Source organism: Anolis carolinensis, chromosome 4, assembly GCF_035594765.1.
Source record: "Anolis carolinensis isolate JA03-04 chromosome 4, rAnoCar3.1.pri, whole genome shotgun sequence".
NCBI classification, from domain to species: Eukaryota; Metazoa; Chordata; class Lepidosauria; order Squamata; family Dactyloidae; genus Anolis; species Anolis carolinensis.
Genome location: NC_085844.1, coordinates 2,771,710 through 2,786,386, shown reverse-complemented (window position 1 = coordinate 2,786,386; position 14,677 = coordinate 2,771,710). Strand labels below are relative to the sequence as shown.

Here is a 14,677-nt window from a genome sequence, read left to right as displayed (position 1 = left end):
TTTGGCTCTTGTGGTCTCCCTTCTTAGGACCCCTTCCCTCTTGCCCATCTCCTTCTTGAATGGCTTTGTCCAGAACTGGCCAAAGCCGAAGAGAGTGGAGCTAGGACTTCCACTGCAGCCTAGAATCGCATTGGCTTTTTTGGCTGCCGCAGCACAACCCCACGTTCCCCTGTTGTTGGCAAGTGTCCATGGCTGCTGAAAGACTCCGCGGGGAGCACAAAGGGACGGAGGGGGCCGTGTTCCTTTGGGCCTTTGTTTGCCGTGGAGTCCCTTTCAGTCCCGGCCAACAATGTGCCCCTTTCTTCCCCCTCGGAGCCTCCTCCTCTCCTGCCCTGCATTTAAAACAGCCGCCTGCTCTCTTTCTCTGCCATTGCCTTGGAGGAGCCGCTGCTTTGGGTAGGTGGCTCAAGGATGAAATCCAAATAACAAAGTGCTGGGTTGGGTGGGTGTTCCCCTCTTTGGCTTTGCAGAAATGCCAGCACAGATCCTGAAATGCAAGTGGCAAAGGGCCTCCCCTTCCTATCTGCCAGTCTGGGAACGGCCAGACCTTTGCCACCTGGGTTGAAGTCCTGTTTAGCAGGACTTTAGTCTCACCTGGGGAGATTTCATACCAAGGCCATGCCCAGGCGTGGCTCTGCCAAGGCGCTCCTGGGCTGCCTTGCCGGGGCAAGTAGGTTGGTGCCCCCGTTGCTCAGCCCTGTGTCCCGCTTTCTCCGCACAGGTGTGTGCCAACAGGCCAGCCGGGCGAGGATGGCGGCAAACGGTCTGCCCCGCCAGAGGGACAGGGTCCTGACCCTGGAATCCATGAACCCCTGCGTCAAGAGGGTGGAGTACGCCGTCCGGGGGCCCATCGTCACCCGCGCCGTCCAGCTGGAGAAGGAGCTGCAGCAGGTAAGGAAAGGAGGCAGGAGGTAAGGAAGAGAGTCAGGAGGTAAGGAAGAGTTGCAACTGGTAAGAAAGTGCTGCAGCAGGTAAGGAAGAGAGTCAGAAGGTAAGGAAGAGCTGCAGCAGGTAAAGAAGAGATGCAACAGGTAAGGAAGAGAGTCAAGAGATAGGGAAGAGATGCAACAGGTAAGGAAGAGGGTCAGGAGGTAAGGAAGAGCTACAGCAGGTAAAGAAGAGATGCAACAGGTAAGGAAGAGAGGCAGGAGGTAAGGAAGAGAGTCAGGAGGTAAGGAAGAGCTGCAACAGGTAAGGAAGAGAGTCAGGAGGTAAGGAAGAGCTGCAGCAGGTAAGGAAGAGAGTCAGGAGGTAAGGAAGAGCTGCAGCAGGTAAAGAAGAGAGTCAGGAGGTAAGGAAGAGCTGCAACAGGTAAGGAAGAGAGTCAGGAGGTAAGGAAGAGCTGCAACAGGTAAGGAAAGGAGGCAGGAGGTAAGGGAGAGAGTCAGGAGGTAAGGAAGAGCTGCAACTGGTAAGGAAGACCTGCAGCAGGTAAGGAAGAGAGTCAGAAGGTAAGGAAGAGCTGCAGCAGGTAAAGAAGAGATGCAACAGGTAAGGAAGAGAGTCAAGAGATAGGGAAGAGATGCAACAGGTAAGGAAGAGGGTCAGGAGGTAAGGAAGAGCTGCAGCAGGTAAGGAAGAGAGTCAGGAGGTAAGGAAGAGCTGCAACAGGTAAGGAAGAGAGTCAGGAGGTAAGGAAGAGCTGCAGCAGGTAAGGAAGAGAGTCAGGAGGTAAGGAAGAGCTGCAGCAGGTAAGGAAGAGAGTCAAGAGATAGGGAAGAGCTGCAGCAGGTAAGGAAGAGAGTCAGGAGGTAAGGAAGAGCTGCAACAGGTAAGGAAGAGAGTCAGGAGGTAAGGAAGAGCTGCAACAGGTAAGGAAAGGAGGCAGGAGGTAAGGGAGAGAGTCAGGAGGTAAGGAAGAGCTGCAACTGGTAAGGAAGACCTGCAGCAGGTAAGGAAGAGAGTCAGAAGGTAAGGAAGAGCTGCAGCAGGTAAAGAAGAGATGCAACAGGTAAGGAAGAGAGTCAAGAGATAGGGAAGAGATGCAACAGGTAAGGAAGAGGGTCAGGAGGTAAGGAAGAGCTGCAGCAGGTAAGGAAGAGAGTCAGGAGGTAAGGAAGAGCTGCAACAGGTAAGGAAGAGAGTCAGGAGGTAAGGAAGAGCTGCAGCAGGTAAGGAAGAGAGTCAGGAGGTAAGGAAGAGCTGCAGCAGGTAAGGAAGAGAGTCAAGAGATAGGGAAGAGCTGCAGCAGGTAAGGAAGAGAGTCAGGAGGTAAGGAAGAGCTGCAACAGGTAAGGAAGAGAGTCAGGAGGTAAGGAAGAGCTGCATCAGGTAAGGAAGAGATGCAACAGGTAAGGAAGAGAGTCAGGAGGTAAGGAAGAGAGTCAGGAGGTAAGGAAGAGCTGCATCAGGTAAGGAAGAGATGCAACAGGTAAGGAAGAGAGTCAGGAGGTAAGGAAGAGCTGCATCAGGTAAGGAAGAGAGTCAGGAGGTAAGGAAGAGCTGCATCAGGTAAGGAAGAGAGTCAGGAGGTAAGGAAGAGCTGCATCAGGTAAGGAAGAGAGTCAGGAGGTAAGGAAGAGCTGCATCAGGTAAGGAAGAGAGTCAGGAGGTAAGGAAGAGCTGCATCAGGTAAGGAAGAGCTGCAGCAGGTAAGGAAGAGAGTCAGAAGGTAAGGAAGAGCTGCAACAGGTATGGAAGAGATGCAACAGGTAAGGAAGAGAGTCAGGAGGTAAGGAAGAGAGTCAGGAGGTAAGGAAGAGCTGCAGCAGGTAAGGAAGAGCTGCAGCAGGTAAGGAAGAGAGTCAGGAGGTAAGGAAGAGCTGCAACAGGTAAGGAAGAGAGTCAGAAGGTAAGGAAGAGAGTCAGGAGGTAAGGAAGAGAGTCAGGAGGTAAGGAAGAGCTGCATAAGGTAAGGAAGAGATGCAACAGGTAAGGAAGAGAGTCAGGAGGTAAGGAAGAGCTGCAGCAGGTAAGGAAGTGAGTCAGAAGGTAAGGAAGAGAGTCAGGAGGTAAGGAAGAGCTGCAGCAGGTAAGGAAGAGAGTGAGGAGGTAAGGAAGAGAGTCAGGAGGTAAGGAAGAGCTGCAACAGGTAAGGAAGAGATGCAACAGGTAAGGAAGAGAGGCTGGAGATAAGGAATAGCTGCAACAGTAAGGAATAGCTGCAAGAGGTAAGGAAGAGCTGCAGTGGGTAAGGAATAGCTGCAACAGTAAGGAAGAGATGCAACAGGTAAGGAAGAGGTGCAACAGGTAAGGAAGAATTGCAGCAGCTAAGGAAGAGAGTTAGGAGGTAAGGAAGAGCTGCAACAGGTAAGGAAGAGCTGCAGCAAGTAAGGAAGAGCGTCAGGAGGTAAGGAAGAGCTACAGCAGGTAAAGAAGAGATGCAACAGGTAAGGAAGAGAGTCAAGAGATAGGGAAGAGATGCAACAGGTAAGGAAGAGAGGCAGGAGGTAAGGAAGAGTTGCAGCAGGTAAGGAAGAGATGCAACAGGTAAGGAAGAGGGTCAAGAGATAGTGAATAGCTGCAGCAGGTAAGGAAGAGATGCAACAGGTAAGGAAGAGAGTCAGGAGGTAAGGAAGAGCTGCAGCAAGTAAGGAAGAGATGCAACAGGTAAGGAAGAGAGTCAGGAGGTAAGGAAGAGAGTCAGGAGGTAAAGAAGAGAGTCAGGAGGTAAGGAAGAGAGTCAGGAGGTAAGGAAGAGCTGCAGCAGGTAAGGAAGAGAGTCAGAAGGTAAGGAAGAGAGTCAGGAGGTAAGGAAGAGCTGCAGCAGGTAAGGAAGAGATGCAACAGGTAAGGAAGAGAGTCAGGAGGTAAGGAAGAGCTGCAGCAAGTAAGGAAGAGATGCAACAGGTAAGGAAGAGAGTCAGGAGGTAAAGAAGAGAGTCAGGAGGTAAGGAAGAGAGTCAGGAGGTAAGGAAGAGCTGCAGCAGGTAAGGAAGAGAGTCAGAAGGTAAGGTAGAGAGTCAGGAGGTAAGGAAGAGCTGCAGCAGGTAAGGAAGAGATGCAACAGGTAAGGAAGAGAGTCAGGAGGTAAGGAAGAGCTGCAGCAAGTAAGGAAGAGATGCAACAGGTAAGGAAGATAGTCAGGAGGTAAGGAAGAGAGGCAGGAGGTAAGGAAGAGTTGCAGCAAGTAAGGAAGAGATGCAACAGGTAAGGAAGAGGGTCAAGAGATAGTGAATAGCTGCAGCAGGTAAGGAAGAGATGCAACAGGTAAGGAAGAGAGGCAGGAGGTAAGGAAGAGCTGCAGCAGGTAAGGAAGAGATGCAACAGGTAAGGAAGAGAGGCAGGAGGTAAGGAAGAGAGTCAGGAGGCAAGGAAGAGCTACAGCAGGTAAAGAAGAGATGCAACAGGTAAGGAAGAGAGTCAAGAGATAGGGAAGAGATGCAACAGGTAAGGAAGAGAGGCAGGAGGTAAGGAAGAGTTGCGGCAGGTAAGGAAGAGATGCAACAGGTAAGGAAGAGAGGCAGGAGGTAAGGAAGAGCTGCAGCAGGTAAGGAAGAGATGCAACAGGTAAGGAAGAGATGCAACAGGTAAGGAAGAGAGTCAGGAGGTAAGGAAGAGAGTCAGGAGGTAAGGAAGAGCTGCAGCAGGTAAAGAAGAGATGCAACAGGTAAGGAAGAGAGTCAAGAGATAGGGAAGAGATGCAACAGGTAAGGAAGAGAGTCAGGAGGTAAGGAAGAGCTGCAGCAGGTAAGGAAGAGAGTGAGGAGGTAAGGAAGAGAGTCAGGAGGTAAGGAAGAGCTGCAGCAAGTAAGGAAGAGATGCAACAGGTAAGGAAGAGAGTCAGGAGGTAAGGAAGAGAGTCAGGAGGTAAAGAAGAGAGTCAGGAGGTAAGGAAGAGAGTCAGGAGGTAAGGAAGAGAGTCAGGAGGTAAGGAAGAGCTGCAGCAGGTAAGGAAGAGAGTCAGAAGGTAAGGAAGAGAGTCAGGAGGTAAGGAAGAGCTGCAGCAGGTAAGGAAGAGATGCAACAGGTAAGGAAGAGATGCAACAGGTAAGGAAGAGAGTCAGGAGGTAAGGAAGAGCTGCAGCAAGTAAGGAAGAGATGCAACAGGTAAGGAAGAGAGTCAGGAGGTAAAGAAGAGAGTCAGGAGGTAAGGAAGAGAGTCAGGAGGTAAGGAAGAGCTGCAGCAGGTAAGGAAGAGAGTCAGAAGGTAAGGTAGAGAGTCAGGAGGTAAGGAAGAGCTGCAGCAGGTAAGGAAGAGATGCAACAGGTAAGGAAGAGAGTCAGGAGGTAAAGAAGAGAGTCAGGAGGTAAGGAAGAGAGTCAGGAGGTAAGGAAGAGCTGCAGCAGGTAAGGAAGAGAGTCAGAAGGTAAGGAAGAGAGTCAGGAGGTAAGGAAGAGCTGCAGCAGGTAAGGAAGAGATGCAACAGGTAAGGAAGAGCTGCAGTGGGTAAGGAATAGCTGCAACAGTAAGGAAGAGATGCAACAGGTAAGGAAGAGGTGCAACAGGTAAGGAAGAGCTGCAGCAAGTAAGGAAGAGAGTCAGGAGGTAAGGAAGAGCTGCAACAGGTAAGGAAGAGCTGCAACAGGTAAGGAAGAGAGTCAGGAGGTAAGGAAGAGCTGCAACAGGTATGGAAGAGATGCAACAGGTAAGGAAGAGAGTCAGAAGGTAAGGAAGAGAGTCAGGAGGTAAGGAAGAGAGTCAGGAGGTAAGGAAGAGCTGCATCAGGTAAGGAAGAGATGCAACAGGTAAGGAAGAGAGTCAGAAGGTAAGGAAGAGAGTCAGGAGGTAAGGAAGAGAGTCAGGAGGTAAGGAAGAGCTGCATCAGGTAAGGAAGAGATGCAACAGGTAAGGAAGAGAGTCAGGAGGTAAGGAAGAGCTGCAGCAGGTAAGGAAGTGAGTCAGAAGGTAAGGAAGAGAGTCAGGAGGTAAGGAAGAGATGCAGCAGGAAAGGAAGAGAGTGAAGAGGTAAGGAAGAGAGTCAGGAGGTAAGGAAGAGCTGCAACAGGTAAGGAAGAGATGCAACAGGTAAGGAAGAGAGGCTGGAGATAAGGAATAGCTGCAACAGTAAGGAATAGCTGCAAGAGGTAAGGAAGAGCTGCAGTGGGTAAGGAATAGCTGCAACAGTAAGGAAGAGATGCAACAGGTAAGGAAGAGGTGCAACAGGTAAGGAAGAGCTGCAGCAAGTAAGGAAGAGAGTCAGGAGGTAAGGAAGAGCTGCAACAGGTAAGGAAGAGCTGCAACAGGTAAGGAAGAGAGTCAGGAGGTAAGGAAGAGCTGCAACAGGTATGGAAGAGATGCAACAGGTAAGGAAGAGAGTCAGAAGGTAAGGAAGAGAGTCAGGAGGTAAGGAAGAGAGTCAGGAGGTAAGGAAGAGCTGCATCAGGTAAGGAAGAGATGCAACAGGTAAGGAAGAGAGTCAGAAGGTAAGGAAGAGAGTCAGGAGGTAAGGAAGAGAGTCAGGAGGTAAGGAAGAGCTGCATCAGGTAAGGAAGAGATGCAACAGGTAAGGAAGAGAGTCAGGAGGTAAGGAAGAGCTGCAGCAGGTAAGGAAGTGAGTCAGAAGGTAAGGAAGAGAGTCAGGAGGTAAGGAAGAGATGCAGCAGGAAAGGAAGAGAGTGAAGAGGTAAGGAAGAGAGTCAGGAGGTAAGGAAGAGCTGCAACAGGTAAGGAAGAGATGCAACAGGTAAGGAAGAGAGGCTGGAGATAAGGAATAGCTGCAACAGTAAGGAATAGCTGCAAGAGGTAAGGAAGAGCTGCAGTGGGTAAGGAATAGCTGCAACAGTAAGGAAGAGATGCAACAGGTAAGGAAGAGGTGCAACAGGTAAGGAAGAATTGCAGCAGCTAAGGAAGAGAGTTAGGAGGTAAGGAAGAGCTGCAACAGGTAAGGAAGAGCTGCAGCAAGTAAGGAAGAGAGTCAGGAGGTAAGGAAGAGCTGCAACAGGTAAGGAAGAGCTGCAACAGGTAAGGAAGAGAGTCAGGAGGTAAGGAAGAGCTGCAACAGGTATGGAAGAGATGCAACAGGTAAGGAAGAGAGTCAGGAGGTAAGGAAGAGCTGCAGCAGGTAAAGAAGAGATGCAACAGGTAAGGAAGAGAGTCAAGAGATAGGGAAGAGATGCAACAGGTAAGGAAGAGAGGCAGGAGGTAAGGAAGAGTTGCGGCAGGTAAGGAGGATCTGCAGCAGGTAAAGAGCTGCCGCATGTCAGAAGGAGATGCCCATTGGCCCGTCACTGGGGCGGAGAGACTATCACTTGCCCCAACGGTGCTCTTTTGCTGAGTTGGATACTTCCTTCTGTCCGTGGTTTTTCTCGGCCTCATCTGTTCAGAGGAGCTTTGCACAGCCTGCCCATCTCCAGATCGCTTTCTGAGTTGAGGTGGATGGATGGATGGCTGTGTGCTTTCAAGTTCTCTCAGGGCTGAAGTTTTCTGGTACTTAGTTTGAAAGTACAGTAGTTTCTATACTCCAAAAACCTTTTTGTCCTTCCACAAACCATGTTGAATTGGTTGAGATATTCCCTGAAAAACTAATAGCTAAATGTGTTCTAGCAGGATGTCCTTCCTGCAAAGACAATTTTTATTTTTGCAGTTTAATAAACCTTTTCCATGATTTTGTAGTAGAACCAATTAGGAAATATTTCTAACCCAGGAACAAAAATCGAGTTATATAGTGTAATTTAAAAGTGCATGTGCTCCAACTCTCCCAGTTTTGCCAGGACCTATCCAAATGAACCTACTACCGTATATACTCGAGTATAAGCCGACCCGAATATAAGCCGAGGCACCTAATTTTACCACAAAAAAAACTGGGAAAACATTGACTCCAGTATAAGCCGAGGGTGGAAAATTTCAGAAATAAAAATAGATACCAATAAAATTACATTAATTGAGGCATCAGTAGGTTAAATGTTTTTGAATATTTACATAAAGCTCAAATTTAAGATAAGACTGTTTGACTCTGATCCAATCATGATTCTCATCTTCTTCAATGTAAATGTGCTTATGTATCCTTTTAATAATAATAGAGTAAAATAATACATGTAATAATAATAATAATAATAATAATAATAATAAATACAGGAAAATAATACATGTAATAACAATGATAAGATCAGAGTGAAACAATAAATGTATTAATAATAATAAAAATAGAGTAAAATAAATGTAATAGTAGCAACAATAATAGAGAAAAATAATAAATGTAATAATACCAATAATAATAGAGAAAAATAATAAATGTACCATATATTCTTGAGTATAAGCTGACCCAAATACAGTAGTCTCACTTATCCAACATAAACGGGCCAGCAGAACGTTGGATAAGCGAATATGTTGGATAATGAGAGATTAAGGAAAAGCCTATTAAACATCAAATTAGGTTATGATTTTACAAATTAAGCACCAAAACATCATGTTATACAACAAATTTGACAAAAAAGAAGTTCAATACGCAGTAATGCTATGTAGTAATGACTGTATTTACAAATTTAGCACCAAAATATTACGATGTATTGAAAACATTGACTACAAAAATGCGTTGGATAATCCAGAATGTTGGATAAGCGAGTGTTGGATAAGTGAGACTCTACTGTATAAGCCAACCAGGACCCTCACCTGAGTATAAGCCGAGGGGGGCTTTTTCAGTCTTAAAAAAGGGCTGAAAAACTAGACTTATACTCGAGTATATACAGTATTTCAATCTTTACTCTTTGCTTAACAATGTTGCCAACTTACCAAATTAATTGCCCTGGCCTGCTCCTGTGCACTTTTACTTTGCAGTAGTTTGGTGTAAAGAAAAATTGAATTGATGGTTGTTATCGCATGCTGCAAAGCAAAGTATTCATACAAGCACAAACACTCAGTAAGTTGGCAACCTTTCTATGTAATTTCAATATTTTCCATCCCTTTGCAGGGATCTGGCTGCAAAGTGCATTAGCCTTTCTATCATGAGTAAATAGAGCCCGAAGATTAGCAAGGGGCCATTAAGCGAGGCCAGCCATTGTGGCAATGGAAGAATTTGACAAGAATTCAGGTGTGGCGTGGAAAAGTCTTTCACCTGAAAGGTTCTTTCCAGGATTTTGGACTCTGGACCCTTACGAGGCAATTCCTCTTCAGGAATTTGCATTGAAAGGGGAAACACTATTGGCTGGGGCTTTTGTGTGCAGAACGTCCTGTGAGTGTTTACATATGCAGGTGACAAAAAAACAATATTGTAGTCCAAAACACCTGGAGGGCCCAAGTTTGCCCATGCTTGCTCTATACTATACCCCATACTATACCATACCATAAACTGTGTATTAATATCAATACTGAAATATTATTATTATTATTATTATTATTATTATTATTATTATTATTATTTTATTATGACACAGCAAACAAGATAGACATGCTGGATTTCGTATCAAAAAATCACAAGTCGAACACTTCCCAAGTGTCTAGGGCTATGTGATGTATTATTATTATTATTATTATTATTATTATTATTATTATTATTATTATTATTGTATGAAACACTTCCCAAGTGTCTAGGAATGTGATGTATTATTATTATTATTATTATTATTATTATTATTGTATGAAACACTTCCCAAGTGTCTAGGACTGTGTGATGTATTATTATTATTATTATTATTATTATTATTATTATTATTATTATTATTATTATTATTATTATTATTGTATGAAACACTTCCCAAGTGTCTAGGAATGTGTGATGTATATTATTATTATTATTATTATTATTATTATTATTATTATTTTATTATGACACAGCAAACAAGATAGATATGCTGGATTTCGTATCACAAAATCACAAGTCGAACACTTCCCAAGTGTCTAGGACTGTGTGATGTATTTTCGGATGATGCGTGCAGATCCCAGTAGGGTGGCCTTTTGCAGTTGGCCGATCGTAATTTTGTCAATGTCTATTGTTTCCAAATGCCGGCTGAGATCTTTTGGCACGGCACCCAGTGTGCCCATCACCACCGGGACCACCTGCACTGGTTTCTGCCAGAGTCTTTGAAAATTGAAATAATAATAATTATTATTATTATTATTATATTTATCTATACCCTGCTTTATCTCTCCCGAAAGAGACTCAAAGTAATTAAAAGCAAATAACAAAAAAGCCCTATTCATTCAAGTATTTCTTTGATCTCATTGTAATTTACATGAGAGTGTCCATTCACTGAGAGCCTACCATACTGTGCTTGTACTGTACTCGGTACTGTGACACCGAGTGCTGTACTTCCTCATTCCTTTCCGCATGTTGCTGGCAGTTTTGTGGTGTTGTAAATTATTTAAATTAGCCTCCTGCATACTGTACTTTCCCAGGTAGCTTCAAGTCAAAGCGCAAACCTGAGTGCAGGTTACCTCCGATATGGGGTGGACTAGATGGCTTTCAGGTCCCTCCTAATGCAATTTGAGGTCGATTCGACCCCTTCCCCACATTGTCTTTCTTCTTTGCAGGGGGTAAAGAAGCCCTTCTCGGAGGTCATCCGGGCCAACATCGGGGATGCCCAAGCCATGGGGCAGAAGCCCATCACCTTCTTCCGACAGGTAAGGGCCTCGATCTCTCTATATCAGGCATGGGCAAACTTGGGCCCTCCCGGTGTTTTGGACTACAACTCCCACCATTCCTAACAGCCTACCGGCTGTTAGGAATGGTGGGAGTTGTAGTCCAAAACACCCGGAGGGCTGAAGTTTTCCCATGCCTGGTATAGAGCCTATTTTTATTTATTTATTTATTATGCATTTATTTACAGTATTTATATTCCGCCCTTCTTTCTCACCCCGAAGGGGACTCAGGGCGGATTACAATGAACACATATATGGCAAACATTCAATGCCATCAGACAAACAACATATAGTATAGACACACACAGAGGCAATTTTAACATTTCCAGCTTCATGAGGGTATGCTCGATTCCGGCCACAGAGGGAGCTGTTGCTTCATCATCCACAAGTGACACCAAGTACTGTACTTCCTCATTCCTTTCTACGTGTTGCTGGCAGTTTTATGGTGTTGTAAATTAGTTAAATTAGCCTCCCGCATAAAGCGTACCTAAATTTCCTAGTTGACAGATTCAACTGTCTTTCGGGCTGCTTAGGTAAACAGCAAGGCGGGCTACTTAATGATGATTTAATCAGAGTTGGACAGTCTTATCTTAAATTATAGTTTTGTGTAAATATTCAAAAACATTTAACCTACCGATGCCTTAATTAATGTAATTTTATTGGTATTGAAATTTACCACTTTTGGCTTATACTTGAGTCAATGTTTTCCCAGTTTTTTGTGGTAAAATTAGGTGCCTCAGCTTATATTCGGGTCAGCTTATACTCGAGTACAGTAGAGTCTCACTAATCCAAGCTAAACGGGCCGGCAGAAGCTTGGATAAGCGAATATCTTGGATTATAAGGACTGATCAAGGAAAAGCCTATTAAACATCAAATTAGGTTATGATTTTACAAATTAAGCACCAAAACTTCATGTTATACAACAAATTTGACAGAAAAAGTAGTTCAATAAGCAGTAATGTTATGTTGTAATTACTGTATTTACGAATTTAACACCAAAATATCACGATACAGTAGAGTCTCACTTATCCAACGTAAACGGGCCGGCAGAACGCTGGATAAGCGAATATGTTGGATAATAAGGAGAGATTAAGGAGAAGCCTATTAAACACCAAATTAAGTTATGATTTTACAAATTAAGCACCAAAACATCATGTTATACAACAAATTTCACAGAAAAAGTTGTTCAATATGCAGTAATGCTATGTAGTAATTACTGTATTTACGAATTTAGCACCAAAATATCACGATGTATTGAAAACATTGACTACAAAAATGCGTTGGATAATCCAGAACGTTGGATAAGCGAGTGTTGGATAAGCGAGACTCTACTGTGTATTGGAAACATTGACTACAAAAATGGCTTGGATTATCCAGAGGCTTGGATAAGCGAGGCTTAGATTAGTGAGACTCTACTGTATATACAGGTAAATAAAGTTTGTTGTTGTTATTATTGTATTATTGTATTATTGTAAACTGTCTTTCAGGTTGCTTAAGTAAACAACGAGCTGGGGCTATTTAACGATCGGGCACTTAATCCGACCCAGGCTTCGAACTCATGACCTCTCGGTCAGTAGTGATTTATTGCAGCTGGTTACTAGCCAGCTGCACCACAGCCCGGTGCAGTAATGGCACAGTTAATAGTAACTCTCAAGCAACCAGAAACTGCATTCATCCAGCATCTAAAAATCCTCATGGGTGTTGGTTAACTGAGAGTTTTCCATAGTGTGCACTCTATTCCCCCCATGAAGTGCTTTATCTTCACCCACCCAAATCCACTTCTGTTCCTTTGAAATAAAAGCATTCATGAGCTAAGTATGGAGGTAATAAATCCACTAGCCCATGTGCAGAGTGCTGTCACTTAACCACGAGCAGTGTGTGTCAAAGAGAAATAAATATGTCGGTGACAAGGCTGAGAAGGAAATGAGTGGACAAGGCAGAGTCATAGATTCATAGAATCATAGACTAATAGAGTTGGAAGAGCCCTCATGGGCCATCCAGTCCAACCCCATTCTGCCAAGAAGCCGGAAAGTGGAGGCTGTGCCTGGGATGTTGGAGGCCGGCGTTTCACCGGGGTCTCCCTTTGCAGGTCAGCGCCCTCTGCATGTACCCCGACCTCTTGAAGGACCCCAACTTCCCCGAGGATGCCAAGGAGAAAGCACGGAGGTTGCTGGCCGCGTGTGGCGGGCGCAGCATCGGTGAGTGTTTCCAACCTTTCCTTCACCATTCCTTCCCAACAAAGGAGTCTTCGTAGACCACAACTTGAACATGAGTCCGTGGTGGGATGCGACAGCTAAAAAAGCCAATGCGAGTCTAGGCTCCCTAGAATCCTTAGACAAGGCAGGAGATGTGCTTCCAAAAATCAACATTGCTCCGTCTGAAATCTCTCTTCGTGCCTCCTGTATTTACCCATGTTTACAAGCCAGAAAGGCATTTCTCTGCCCTTGAATTCCCATGCGTTTGTCAGCTATTCTAAGGGAGCATCTGGGGTGAACCTTTAATCTTAACCTTGTTACTTACTTAGGCGATCTCTCGTAGTTCGAGGACGATTGCCTTCCATCTCTGGTGTCTTGGGGGTGGGTTCTTAGTTGGCTGAAGAGACCTATTCTTGATCTGCATGTTCTCCCACAGTGAGGACATCGGTTTCCAGACGGAAGGCGGTCCCGGTCAGGGTTGGCTTGATGGGCCTTCCTCTTGGCACGTTTCTCCCTTAAGCCCTCCATTCGTGCCTCTTCGAACTCCACAGCACTGCTGGTCACAGCTGACCTCCAGTTAGAGCGCTCAAGGGCCAGGGTTTCCCAGTTCTCAGTGTCTATGCCACAGTTTTTAAGGTTGGCTTTGAGCCCATCTTTAAATCTCTTTTCCTGCCCACCAACATTACGTTTCCCATTCTTGAGTTCGGAGTAGAGGAGCTGCTTTGGCAGACGGTGATCTTTTGGGCATTCGGACAAGGTGGCCAGTCCAGTGGAGTTGATGGCATAGGAGCATCGCTTCAATGCTGGTGGTCTTTGCTTCTTCCAGCACGCTGACATTTGTCCGCCTGTCTTCCCAAGAGATTTGCACGATACCTTGTATCGCTATCTAAGGAAGACTCCTCTGAGTCACTGCCCGAAACACCTGGAACTTGTTGATGTTTGAACTCTTGGGAAAGGTCGCCCTTATCACTAGTTTCTGTTTCCTCATTAGCCTTTGGTCTCCCTGACAATTCACCATTTCCAGCATCAGACAATTCAACATTTCCAGCATCAGAGCCTTTGAGATTTCTCTCTTCAGCGTTGCTTTGGTCAGCCCGCAAAACCCCAAATCCCCTTTCATCATCAGACTGAACCACAACAATATATATATTTGGCTGGAGTTTGACTTAAAAGATGTACCTGTTCCAACTTACATACAAATTCAACTTAAAAACAAATCTACTGAACCTATCTTGTTCACAACTAGACGATTGTCTGTGAAGTGGATAAGCTAGGACCGTGGCTAAAGGGATCCATACCTGGTGAGCATATGCTAAACCAAATGGGCCAGGATAGACAAATACTCACCAGGTTGAAGACAAGCCACAGAGTTTTATTCAATTCAGCCAAAAGGGATGCAAGTACATCACCCAAAACAAAAGGTCATGGTCTTGGCCATCAAGGGCTGGACTACAAGGAAATTTTTGAATATAGTACTCTGAGCTTCTGTTTCTGCGGTCAGCAATCTCTCAGCCTCAGGTGGTCCATTTAACTAGACAAACATTTTCTGGCTTATCTAGGCAGACATGGGAAGCTGTTTATTTCTGTATACACACATCATGGATTATGGTCTGGGAAACAGCCAGAGGGATTTGCCCAACCTTCCTGCTTGGGAAATCTCTCAGTGGTGTTATCAAGAGGTGAATGTCTCTGGGTTGATCTTGATGAGTTTTGTAGGGAAGTTTATATCTATATATATAAATGAGTAATGGCATCACGGCGACCCACAAAACAACAAAACTACAGGCCCCCCAACCTCGAAATTTGACAACACAACCCATCATCCATGCCTCTAGGTTGATACAACAAAAAGAAAAATAAAGTCCTACTTAGAGGGAGAGCAATAAATGTTTTTATCCAATTGCTGCCACTTAGAAGGCTAAGTTCTAAGGACACTTGGTCTCCTAGCAACCCACTCAGCCCAGTGTTAATAAAAGAATAAAAAATAAAATAAATACAAATAATACAATAAAAATAATTAAAAACA

The 14,677-nt window shown here is 44.9% G+C and overlaps 1 protein-coding gene and 1 long non-coding RNA gene across 4 annotated transcripts in view; both read left to right on the top strand.

Annotated features, from left to right (window-relative positions):
- LOC100560752 (alanine aminotransferase 1) overlaps nucleotides 1–14,677 on the top strand; it is a 55,501-nt gene that overhangs the window by 13,679 nt on the left and 27,145 nt on the right. For 2 of the 3 annotated variants that reach the window (XM_062979874.1, XM_062979873.1), the window contains exons 2-4: nucleotides 722–891; nucleotides 10,349–10,438; nucleotides 12,546–12,654. In XM_062979874.1, the coding sequence (XP_062835944.1) occupies nucleotides 751–891; nucleotides 10,349–10,438; nucleotides 12,546–12,654 (340 nt within the window). In that variant the 5' untranslated portion in view covers nucleotides 722–750. Of the gene's footprint in view, nucleotides 1–350; nucleotides 397–721; nucleotides 892–10,348; nucleotides 10,439–12,545; nucleotides 12,655–14,677 lie in introns of those variants that run through there. The other variant, XM_062979875.1, reaches the window with a different exon arrangement.
- On the top strand, nucleotides 898–10,342 carry LOC134298741 (uncharacterized). Its single transcript, XR_010005831.1, has 3 exons — nucleotides 898–4,749; nucleotides 4,950–4,989; nucleotides 5,230–10,342. It is a non-coding gene; the product is annotated as an uncharacterized LOC134298741 (long non-coding RNA).